Source organism: Trichosurus vulpecula, chromosome 7, assembly GCF_011100635.1.
Source record: "Trichosurus vulpecula isolate mTriVul1 chromosome 7, mTriVul1.pri, whole genome shotgun sequence".
Classification (NCBI taxonomy): domain Eukaryota; kingdom Metazoa; phylum Chordata; class Mammalia; order Diprotodontia; family Phalangeridae; genus Trichosurus; species Trichosurus vulpecula.
In genome coordinates, this window is record NC_050579.1 from 208,053,958 (window position 1) to 208,066,613 (window position 12,656).

The window sequence follows — 12,656 nt, forward strand, 5'->3', positions numbered from 1 at the left end:
AGGTAGGGCAGTTGTATTAAGTCTGCTGTGAAGATGAAGAGGCTTAGGAGACCTGAGGAAGAGACAGATGGAGATGGAAATGATTCAAATTGCTGTCAGCGGCTACAGTGGAAAAAGGAAATGATATGCCATGGGTAAACTTTGGGTTCAAGACCAGTTAAAACACATTGTCATCTTCATAGCTTGCTTGGAATTTTCTAAGTGAGTATAATAACGGCTCAGGTGATGAATGGGATGTGAAAAACATTGGCATGAGGTAGGCACTAACTGCAAAGACTAATGTATTTCTCTTTTGAGGCTAATTTTTTTATGATGAAGGAAATATTTTTGTTACAACTAAGTATTCACAGTACTAGGAATATCTGCTGGTTTTATCAATAACTATAAAAATCAAATAGAAGAATTTTTTTTTCTAATTTTCCTTTGTATCAGATATTTAAATGGCCTATCCAATAGAATTGGCTTTCCTATTTTCCTCTGTTCAGATCTAGACTCATTTTATTAGCTTGAGAGGTGGAACTCATTCATTATCTTGCTCTCGTTCTGTGGAGATTATTAGATTAGGGAAGACTCATTGATTTCCTTCCTTGCTTTGAGCATTAGATGAGTTCTATGTGAATTTATGTACCTCGTCATTTCCTCTGTGTTTTGTGCCATGAATTGCCATTTGTTTAAACATTTACTTGCTTTATCCCCAATATTTAGGGTGATCCCGGGAGAAGAGGACCACCTGGCCCTCCAGGTCCCCCAGGACCTAGTGTAAGTTCTCTTAAACTTGTGAGCTTTCCATGGTCCAGAGAGTCACACTTGCCAAATGTAGTTATAAGGTGAACAAAGAAATGAGCATAGATACAAAGCATCATTATTATCCCATATGTATAACAAACCTCATTTCCCAATGTGGCTATCTATTTTCATCTCTTATCGAAGGCATGAATCCTTTGAAGATAGAAAATTATGTGAAAAAATTAATGTTTTATAGTATAAGAAAATTTTAAAATAAGTTCAAGATAAGAATGGATGGAAATTCATTCACCTTCGGTGCTCAAACCTCCTCCTTACAATGTTGGGGGGAACCCCTCAAAGTATGAAAAACAGCTACAGAGCTCCCTCAAAAGACTAGTCCCATGATTAGGAGACTTTGGATTTTCTGGGACATTCCTACATGTATCACATTGCTTTAGATTGCCATGCCTTTTTAATTGTCCAGTATCTTCATTTATTTTATTGGCAGATGCCTCTCTTGCCACCATTTGGCCGTGGATATTTGAACCAATTACATTTGTTTTATTTGAAAAGTTATGATTCTGAATATTCTATAACATTTGCTCCTTTTATTTGCTTTAGGGAACAATTGGGCTTCATGATGGAGATCCACTGGTAAGACGTTTGCTTTTATGAATAAAATTGTGCCAGTCAAGAACAACGTGTTCCTTTTTCAGGAAGCCTTTTTCATTTGGTATCTGGATGGCCAAGTAATTTGCATCCAAGCAGAGTTTCCTAGTGGATAATATAGGACTTGGCTCTTTTTCCATGCATGGAATTATTCTGTTTTTATCCCATGGCCCCACTCACAATTAAACCAATATTTATTATTTCATTGCCCCTTTTTCAGTATGATTTTCCATGACCTAGAATACCTCCCTACTGTGATATGCCCCTATGAGGATGGGCTGAGGGCAACTGACACTAAGGTCTCTGACTCATCCCTCTTTTCATTTTGATTCAGATAATGAGTCACATAGCAGCACATTTATATAATTTATAAATACATGTAAACGTATTGTTAGTACATGATAAATTTTTCTTTTTTTTTCATGATAAATTTTTCTAATGGGGTTCATTATTTTAAAAGTTTGGAGGCCATTGACCTAAGACACTAAGATATTAGAGGTAGAATCTGAATCCGGGCCTTACAGAGTCCAAAACCAGATCTCTAGTTACTACGCCATTTTCTGCCTCTTGTTTAACATACTGTTGCAACAATTCAGCTGGCAGCTGTTGTGGGGGTGAAAGACCAACACAAGCCCAACAACAAGAACACTGCCAGCGCAGGTTCTTTTGATCTGCTTTACTAAGGAAAGTAACGTTAAGGATTTAACAATCTTTCTTTAATCTAACATATACATATAAACTTAGTTCAGGAGGAAAAGCCAGTACCCTGAACTTCAGAGCAAATACAAACAAGTTTCAAACATATACAATATAAACTGACCACATAACAATTCATAGTTACCAAGAAACCATCAACATCTGGATTTAGAAGCTGGGGAGCTCTTGACAATGGCTAGCCCAGAGTCACATGCCACTCCTCCTGTGGCTAAGAGCCCCCAAGGGAGAATGCCAATCTCTGGGTTTATATATCTTGTTCAGGGTCAAAGGTGACTCACCCATGTGACCTAGAAGTGTCACAAAAATACAACTTAAACCCATGGGGTCTAAAAGCCTCTGGTGTCACAAACATGTCACTCAAACCCATGTAAACTAGGCTTTCCCTTGAGGCAAGGAGGTCATCTAGGACTCCTAATTTAATCAAGGAAACAAAGGCCAAACTCTTCAAGGGCACTCGATTGAATAAGTGCTAAAAGTCCACCTTAATTACCAATACACATATTATTGATTAATACTGGTGAAATAGACTGCTGAACTAATGAAATGAAATTTTGAAAGGGGGTATATCAAATACATTTTGATTAATTTAATTTGCTTTGTGTGCCAATTGAAACTTCTTAAAAGTTTTACTTGATTGGCCTATTTGGTTTCAAAATCCTACCTTTCTCTCCCTAACTCTATGTGATTGTTTTTGTAGTGTCCCAATTCCTGTCCACCAGGTCGTTCAGGATATCCAGGTCTACCAGGCTTGAGGGTAAGGCAATTAATTTGATTATAACATTTCTTAGAATTGGCCTATCAAGGGAAAAGGGAAGCATTTATTTTGGGTTCTTTTCTTCCATGTATAGAGATCATATTGATAGAAAATTAGCCCTCTGATGGAATAATATATTTATATGAATATAATCTTAGGCATTACTAATAGATTTCATTTATTAAAGCTAACAAGATTCCCTGCTAATATGGAGATTATAGTTTTACGTCTCCTTTGTGGATCAGGGAGGAAAACACCAAGAAAGCGCTTAGTTTAGGATTGGATAAAATACAAAAATCAGATGTTCAGAAGTCTGTCTATCTTTTGGCATAAGTAATCTAGTCCATTTTGGAAGCACGTGCTAAGATTATACAGGCAGTAAATTTAATTGGAATGGTGTTAGAGGAAAAAATGTTAAAGCTTGAGATAAAATGAGAATATCAAATAGAAATCTATTCTTTTAAAAATTATGAACTTACAAATACAATAACATTTAATATTCATCATTAAATAATTAATATTTAACATCTATTAAATATTGTATATTATATTTAATATACAAATAATAGGACACTGTATGTTGGAGTAGCAGAATTCTCAAACCCTTCTCTCTCACTCACAATGTCTCTTTTTCTTTTGGGGGAATATTCAACCTCTCAAAAGGGAGCACGTCAGACAAATCTCAAGTGACTTTGTGGTGGGATAAATTGCTCTCTCCTCTTCCAATCCCTGAGCTCAGGCTGATTTAGAGCCAGCCCTGAGAGAGGCACGGAGGAGGCTGTTGTTCCAATTGGAAGAACTACCAGGAAAATGATTGATCTACCAGTAAAGATCCCTTTGGATTCTGGCAGCCTCAGCTTAAATAGCACTGCCTCCAAATAATCGTTCTAACCCTGGAGTAGAACTCATCCTTTGGCGATCTCCAGAACTGGGAGTGATTTGATTAGGCAGAGTAGTCTTCTTCCATGAAGACTTTCATCCCTGGAATGAGATGGACTTTTGGAAGCTAAGAGCCAGACAAACGGCCTGGGTTTCCACCCAAAGAGCACATACTGTACATACCATAAGAGGCAAATGAACAACTGAAACTACTTTCAAAGCTCCTGTTGCCACCACTGACAACTTCCAGTTTCCCTTTTGGGAACCACTAGATAGCTCACCTCACATACAGAAATAGTTGATAGTGTCACACAGCTGGGCAATGACCTTGCCTATGACTTTCTTTTAAGAAAGGGTTATGTGTGTATATGTGTGTGGGAGGGAGCCTGGTCATAGCTTTTCAGACTTTTCATTTAGTTGGAGATATGGGGTGGGTAGCTGAGTCAAGACTGCCACCTCCTGGCTTCTGTAGATGACTGAGGTAGAAGGCTTTATGACTAGCCCATTTTAAAGTATGAAAAATAGCTCCAGAGAACAGAAAGCAGCTGTTTTTTGAAGCAAGCTAGAGGTAACTCGAACAATGGATAATGTGAAATCCTTCCACCCACATTACATGAGGATTAAAGGAGTATTTTAGGCAATAACTTTCTTCTCTTGACTTTAATGGCTCTTTTTTCAGTACAATATTGCTACAGATTTGGGGATGCCAGGACACTTTTTTAAGGGCAACTTCTAGTGAAGATAAGAACTGAAATAATAATTGGTTTTTTTTTTGTATTTGGTAGGGTCACAAAGGGGCAAAGGGAGAAATTGGGGAACCAGGAAGACAAGGTCACAAGGTAAGAAAAATAAATATTTAGTTGGAAAATTGACACTAAGAAGCAGTGATTAATACCAGTATTGCCATTACTAAAGTGTGCAGTGTTTCACCTTTCCTCCCTAAATGCAGGGTCCTTATGTTGAGGTCAGGGAACTATGGTATGTTGAGGTATAGGGGTATGAGGCCCCAAAATACTAACACACCAGGTCCTGCTTGAGTGAATTCCACTCAAGCCTTCCTACAGTCAAAGAAAAACAAAGTTTATTAAAGATTTGCCATATTGGGTTGTAACAGCAATGTTACTTGTTTGTTGCTACTGTGGCTGTGTAAGACCAATAACACCAGCACACAGGAAGGCTGCTAGCACAGATTCTTTGATCTGCTTTTCTAAGGAAAGCAACTTTAAGGGGTTTACAATCTCATTTTAATTAAACATATATATATATCATTCACTTCAGGGGAAAAAGTCAGCACCCTTAACTTCAGAGCAACTACAAACAGAAATTACAAACAGAGAAAATATAAACAGAGCAAATAACACAAATCAACAGACAGGTTTCTAGCTGTCTGACCAAATCTATACATACATTGTGACCAGAGCGAGAGGCACCAACATCTGGGTTTTCAAAACTTGGGGAGCTCCTTAATGGCTAGCCAGAGTCTGCACACCAACACTCTTCCAATGAGTGAGTCCCCAAGCAAAACCTCTCCTCCTGGCAGCCTCTAGTTCTAGCTTAAGGACTACCCTCAGAGTATATATACCTTTTTTTCAGGGCCTGAGGGCTTCATACCTCTTGTGATCTAATTAGCAAAAGGGTGTGTGCCTTTCTACATACAAAGGCAAGATTCAATCAAAGGCACTTGATTGCCTTAATGCTGAGAAGCACTCCAAAACAAAAGACAACAAAAAGTCCCACTTTGCTTGCCATTACATGGGCAGACTTAGGAAATCTCACCATTTTGTGATGCTTGTGTTGACAAGGTGGCCAGAACAATCTTAGCTAAGCTAGATTGAATCTCAACACCTTAATGGTGGCAAGATGAGACATTTACAGAAAGATCGTGGGAGGGATCTAGGGTGGTCAAGTAGTCTAGGGTGATGAGAGGAGGGGTTTAGGGAGGGTCTTGATGGGACTGGGGAGACTGGGGTGAGGTCAGACTCCAGGAATGGGAATAAGGGTGGGAAATAGCTGAAGGCTTCCTGGAGATGACAGAAAATGGAGAGCTAGGGTAACAGACTTGGGTATAGATATTTTGATAGGATCAAATATGATGCAATCTGGAAGTAATCAGACAATGGAAGCCTAGGCTAGGTTATTTGGGCGTGAAAAGCCAGATCAAGTGGGAAGAATTCAGGGAGAGCTCAAGAGGGTTCCCAGAGTCTCTATCCCATCAGTATCAGTAACCTATACCCCATCACCTAGTGGCATATGCTGACATTCTTGACCTGCCTTGATATACTTAAAATAGCTCAGTTATAAGAAGCAAACTAAGCACAGTTTTATGCATTCATTTAGGTCTTTCTTCCTTTTTATTTGCTGTCTTCCTTTTCCTTCCCAAGTGAATTGCATTCTTGTTGGGCTTCCTTCCTTGACACTTCTATTATTTCATCATTATTTAGCTAACTCCTTCATTCCTTCAAACAGTCATTTTATTGCAGGTGTGTAAGGAATTGATGGCATCAGCCAAAAGAGAGTTACATAATTGGTTTTGAACTTTAGGGTTCCTTAGCTCTGGGTTGGAAACGTTTTTGCCTATCATACCTCTTTATATTTTCTGTTCTCACTTTTTATATAGCTAAGTCTGAGAGTTAGGGGGAAGATTTCTAGACAATTTGGTGGTGGCATAAATGATGTGACTTTATTAACTTAATAGCAAGATGGCCACTTCGTTAAATCCATTACCATAAATTGCATCTGATTTCCCAACAGAAGAGTCAAGGTTAAAATCCAGAGAGGATTAAAAAAACCCCCACAATACCTAACTCCATTTTTCAGTCTGCAAATATATTCAATACCAATGCTAGTTGAATGGTATTTGGCTTTCCATCTCCTTGGCTTCTATGGGGATATAGTTATATAGCACATTATGGTTTACAAAGAGTTTTCCTCACCATGACTCTGTGAAACAGGTAGTCCACGTATCATGCTGTGAGCTTCCTTACTACAGTGTGAGGTTGTGGGACACAGTGGATTTAGGAAGGCCCAGGTATGAACCCTGCCATTTTGCTACTGAGGGAACTAAGGTTTAGTGACTTATTGGTAAGTGTCATAAATACTCAGCTGTCTCACGCCCTAAAAGAAACTGGCAAGTGAGTTACTCTAAATCTAGTGGATTCAAACTTAGTTCAGGTCAAACTAGGTTGATTTCACAGAAGAAAAAAAAAGGAGGAATTTTCTTCATTATGGAATACCATCACCACATAATCAGCTCTACTGCATGATCATCACATCCTGTTTTTTTCAGTTCAAAAACTGGTTTATAACCTTTCACGGCGTAATTGTTGCATGGTATAATTCTGTTCTTCACACCACTTTAAAAGGTAAACACAGCAGCAATGTATTCACCAGCTGCATATGGATACACATTGATCCTGCATGTTCATTGAAAGTACTCAGTTTTAACATATATTCACGACTATTCCATGCATCCTAATCTTGCACCAAAGTCAGGTTAGTAATAAATGATTTTTAAGTAATACCAGCACAGTTTTTTAAAAAAGCTTCACACAATGGCTGTACCCCACTTTTTTGCAAAAAAAATTGACATTAAATAGATAATTATGCAGTGAAATATGGTATTAATACTAATGATGATAGTAATGATGATGGTGATAGCAGCTTACATTTCTATAATGCTTTAAAGCTTGCAAAGTACTTTATGTACATTATCAGTGTTGATCGTCATGGTCTATGAGGTTACCGCAATCACTGTCCATATGAGGAGACTGAAGCTCTGAGTCGTTCAATGACAGCTAACTGATGCAAAGTTCAAGCTCAGGTCTTCCTGACTCCAAGTCAGTCACTCTAGCTACTATCTCAAATGAGATACACATTTCAGAAACCTTAAAGCACTATAGAAATGTTTGGTATTATACCATGCCATGGCATGGTAGCTCACACCATTGAACTGGTACTTTATTCTTAGACATGATAGACTTCTGCATTTTTTGGCAAATATATTCCTTTTCTGGGGGTGCACTTTTGTTCATCTTTAGTTTGCTCTGTTTTTTTTGGGACTAAGGAAGGACCTGATGACAAAGATCTAGCTTACTAATATCCATAAAAAGTATTCAGCTAGTAGTCTGTGAAAAGCCACAAATAATATGTACCAATAAATTTCATCTGTCTTCAGGGTAGAGCTCAAATTAGGGTTTTGTCAACCATTGCTAAAACCTCATGTTTTTGTAGTCCCTATGTAGTCGAGCAATTTGACTGATCATTATACAACAGTTGTGTGTACCTAATGCCGGACTGGGAAGTGAATACCCAGAAAGAAGAACTTTTGGTTGTATATTCAGGAAGTTTGAATGTTTGTTGAAATCTCATATGAACATTATCATCTTTTATTCTTATTCTTTTTTAGTTACCTCATAACCCCTAAAATGAGGTTGACTCGAACCACAAAGAAGATTCACTTTCCTTATTAACATGCTAACTTTGCTTAGGCATTGTATAACCCTGAAAAGTTGTCTATGAAAGGGAATACTTGTATATGGAATTATATATTTTTTTCTGTTGACTTCCACTATGTTTGTAGAGAGAGAACCACCGAAAAGTTTTGGTTTTATATGATATACAATAACAACAAAACCCATGCTAATATTTTAACCTAACATTTACTTTAAGGTACATTTTTCCATTGTCTGATACTCTGTGTGCAAGTAATGCACCCACAAAATTTACTCAAGAAGTTTATAAATATCTAGCCAATGGGGATGACTTTGTGCAGATTCAGTGAGCATTTCTGGAGAATTTGCCATGAGCAAGGAATCATGCTAGGTGCTGGGGAAAAAAAGAAAAATAGCCCCTGACCTCAAAGAACTTACATTCTACTGAAACATACATATATTTAAATATACCACAGAGTTAATTCCCTTTTCCTTTCAAATTCTTGCTAATTTCACAATATTTAGCATTTTAAGTGAAGTTTTTGGATTGTATTTCTGGGTAATTAGCTCAATTCCCCACCTGGGACAGTACACAAAGATGTTTTCTTACACAATTTCAGGTCATATAAGCGGTCATTGATTAAATAGCAAAGGATTTACCCTATCTTTGCATGGAGTTACACTCAATAAGTGCTTGAGGACCCTAAGGATCAAGTAATTGATGACAAAGAGCTTCCAGGGCTCTTATTTGATGTTAGTGTTTGCACTGTTGACAGAGGTAAGAAGGAATGCAGAAAATTGCTGTGTGGGCCCCGTGGGAGGCATTAGGTATGCAAATTGACCTTTTATCAAATGCATAAATCTGAACATTCCCCAAGTGAAGATGCTTTTAAAGCAGGTTTATGTGTAAGGAACAGCTTTATCTGAATACCCACTTTATTGGGCTGAAGTACCTTCAGTGTTTGAACTGCCCTATTGAGGATCATACCTCAGACCTGCTGGCAAAGGTGACCTGAAAATTGGCCAATAAAGTGCTATTTTAACTTGCCATTAAAATAAGATTCTTTTTTGGGGTAGCCCTGTGGTTTTATTGATATAGGGACATCCTGGTGAGTTCAATTCCCCTATGACCTAATAATAATGATGACTATGACCACAATAATAATGTAGCATTTAAATAGTGCTTTAAGAGGATCAAATGAGATAACACAGGTAGAGTGTTTATTTTGTGATCTACACCCGCCTAGTTTTATTTATTTATATTTGTTTTTGGAGAGAGGAAGGCAGGGCAATCGGGGTTAAGTGACTTGCCCAAGGTCACACAGCTAGTATGTCAAGTGTCTGAGGCCGAATTTGAACTCAGGTCCTCCTGACTCCAGGGCTGGTGCTCTACTTACTGCACCACCTAACTGCCCCCAACCCCTAGTTTTATTGATAAAAAAGCTGAGACACAGAGAGCTTTGTGATTTCCCCCAGTTCGCACTGGGGGGAGCAAGAAGTATAGCTGAGATTTGAATTCAGGTTCTCTGTCCACTCCACCACTCTCCTTGTTTTTAATCTATTTAGCAAATTTGAAATAATAACCTCCAGGTTTTTGTATTTCATGTGAATACCAATACAGAATTGTCCTAGGGATTAATCATCTGAATTGAGATCTAAAATGATGAAAAATAAACTAAGGAATAAAAACCTACCACCTACAAACTGCAAATTACCTTTGTTTGAGTCTTCCTCCCATCCCCCACCCTAAATGCCCTAGAGAAGTAATTATTTAGAGATATGCAGACAACTGTTGCTCATCCACATGTGTACTATCCATTTAGGGAATTATTCCTAACAATTCGTATATACCAGTCTGGTGTCCTTTGCCAAGTATCTGAATTGCCTCCTTCCACTATCAGTTATTGGTACTTAGAGAATGCAATCTTAACATAATTAGGGAGGTAAATCATCTGCAAAAAAACCTTATAATACACTCTTACACCAAATATAACTGTTTTTTGCATTATACACTGCTTTAGGTTATCTGAATCACTTGTTCCTCTCCATTAACGCTGATAGTTGGAATTGACTGTCATTTTCTTTGCAGCTATTTCTTACTATCACTGTTAGACCTTGAGAGAAATGAAGGTGGATTATTCTTAACATGTAACAAAGGGACAATGAAAATAGAAATGAAGTTGAGTTTCCTAAAGCATCTTTTAGGAAAAGCTATTAAAAGGAAAGAAGCTCTTGTCAAATTATGTCACTTTGCGGATTATTGCTAAGGAGAACGCAAAAGTTCAAGTTGTCTAAGTTTATATTCTATAAAGAATTCATTTGGAGAAGATTAATCACATGAAATTATTTGGTTGAATGTGATTCCCCATAGCTCCATGGAGGCTAAAGCACAGCATTTTCATTGGCAGGGACTGGGCTCTTTGGTGGAATATTGTCATGTTAATATTTTATCTTTAGAGTATTTTAAGGTACAGACAAGCAAACTTTTCAAAAGATAAATTGTACTAGACTGGGGATATTAATATGCTTGTTTTTGCATGATGTTTCTCAGTTTTTACTGTTGCTTCTTAGGGAGAAGAAGGTGACCAGGGAGAACTCGGAGAAGTGGGAGCACAAGGACCTCCGGTAAAGTGTTCTTTAATCAATCAATCAATTGGCATTTATTAATGTGCCAGGAAACGTGCTACACAGTGGAAATACAAAGACAAAATTGCAATAGTTTCTCATCTTGAAGAGCTTACATTGTGTTAGGGAAGACATGTACATATGAACGGTGGATACAAAATATATGCAAGATAATTTTAGGGAAGGGCTCTAGCATCTAGGGTCATCAGGAAAGGTTTCATGTAGAAGGAATAACTTGAACTGAACTTTGAAGGAAATTAAGTATTTTTTTTTAAATTAGATTTTTATTTTTAGTTTACAACACTTAGTTCTACATGTTCTTGAGTTTCAAATTTTCTTCCCTTCCCTCCCCTCTCCCCTGCCCCCAAAACGGTATGCAGTCGGATATAGATTCTACGTAAACCTTTGCATTAAACTTATTTACACAATAGTAAAGTTGCAAAGAAGAATTATGACCAATGGAATGACTCATGAGAGAAGAAACAAAACCAAAAAAGAAGAGAAAAAAAGAGAGCAAATAGTTTTCCTCAGTCTGCATTCAGACTCCACAGTTCTTTCTCTGGATGTAGATAGCTCTCTCCATCATGAGTCCTTAGCAGCTGTCTTTGAGCCTTGTATTGCTGAGGAGAGCCAAGTCTATCAAAGTTAGTTGTCACAGAATCAATATGTCTCTGGCTGTGTTCAATGTTCTCCTGGTTCTGCTCCTCTCACTCAGCATTATATCATGTAGGTCTTTCCAGATTATTATGAAGTCCGTATCTTCCCCATTTCTCATAGCACAATAGTATTCCATTATATTCATATACCACAACTTGTTCAGCCATTCCCCAATTGATGGGTATCCCCTTGATTTCTAATTCTTTGCCACCACAAAAGAGCTGCTATAAATATTTTTGTACATACAAATCCCTTTCCCACTTGTGTGATCTCTTTGGGATATAGCCCTAGGAGTGGTAGTGCAGGGTCAAAGGGTGTGCACAATTTTATAGCCCTTTGGGCATAGTTCCAAATTGCTCTCCAAAATGGCTGGATCTGTTCACAATTCCACCAGCAATGTATTAATGTTCCAATTTTCCCACATCCTCTCCAGCATTTATCATTTTCCTGTTTTGGCATGTTAGCCAATCTGACAGGAGAGATGTGGTACCTAAGAGTTGTTTTGATTTGCCTTTCTCTAATCAATAGTGATGTAGAGTGTTTTTTCATATGCCTATAGATATCTTTAATTTCTTCCTCTGAAAACTGCCTATTCATATCCTTTGACCATTTCTCAATTGGGTAATGGCTTTTATTCCTATAAATTTGGCTTAGTTCCCTGTATATTTTAGATATGAGGGCTTTATCACAGATATTGGTTGTAAAGATTTTCTGCTTCCCTCCTAATATTTGTTGCATTGGCTTTGTTTATACAAAAACTTTTCAGTTTAACATAATCAAAATTATCCATTTTGCATTTTGTAATGCTCTCTATCTCTTGTTGGGTCATGAATTCTTCCCTTTCCCATAAATCTGAGAGGTAAACTATTCCTTGCTCTCCCAAATTACTTATAGTATCAGGTTTTATTTCTAAATCACGAACCCATTTTGACTTTATTTTGGTATATGGTGTAAGATATTGGTCTATGTCCAGTCTCTGCCATACCATTTTCCAATTTTCCCAGCAGTTTTTGTGGAATAGTGAATTCTTAACCTAGAAGCTGGATTCCTTGGGTTTATCGAAGAGTAAATTGCTATAGTCGTTGACTTCTGTGTCTTGTGTACCTAACCTATTCCACTGATCTACCACTCTGGGAAATTAAGTATTTTAAGAGGCAAAGTGAGAGGAAATGCATTCTAGGTTTGAGGAAGAGCTAAAG

General features: G+C 37.6%; 1 protein-coding gene across 1 annotated transcript in view; it reads left to right on the forward strand.

Moving 5' to 3' along the window:
- The window catches only part of COL9A1 (collagen type IX alpha 1 chain), a 122,595-nt gene that overhangs the window by 49,791 nt on the left and 60,148 nt on the right, over nucleotides 1-12,656 (forward strand). Inside the window, exons 15-19 of the mRNA XM_036768040.1 lie at nucleotides 706-759; nucleotides 1,348-1,380; nucleotides 2,810-2,866; nucleotides 4,531-4,584; nucleotides 10,747-10,800. Of these exons, the coding sequence (XP_036623935.1) occupies nucleotides 706-759; nucleotides 1,348-1,380; nucleotides 2,810-2,866; nucleotides 4,531-4,584; nucleotides 10,747-10,800 (252 nt within the window). The remainder of the gene's footprint in view (nucleotides 1-705; nucleotides 760-1,347; nucleotides 1,381-2,809; nucleotides 2,867-4,530; nucleotides 4,585-10,746; nucleotides 10,801-12,656) is intronic.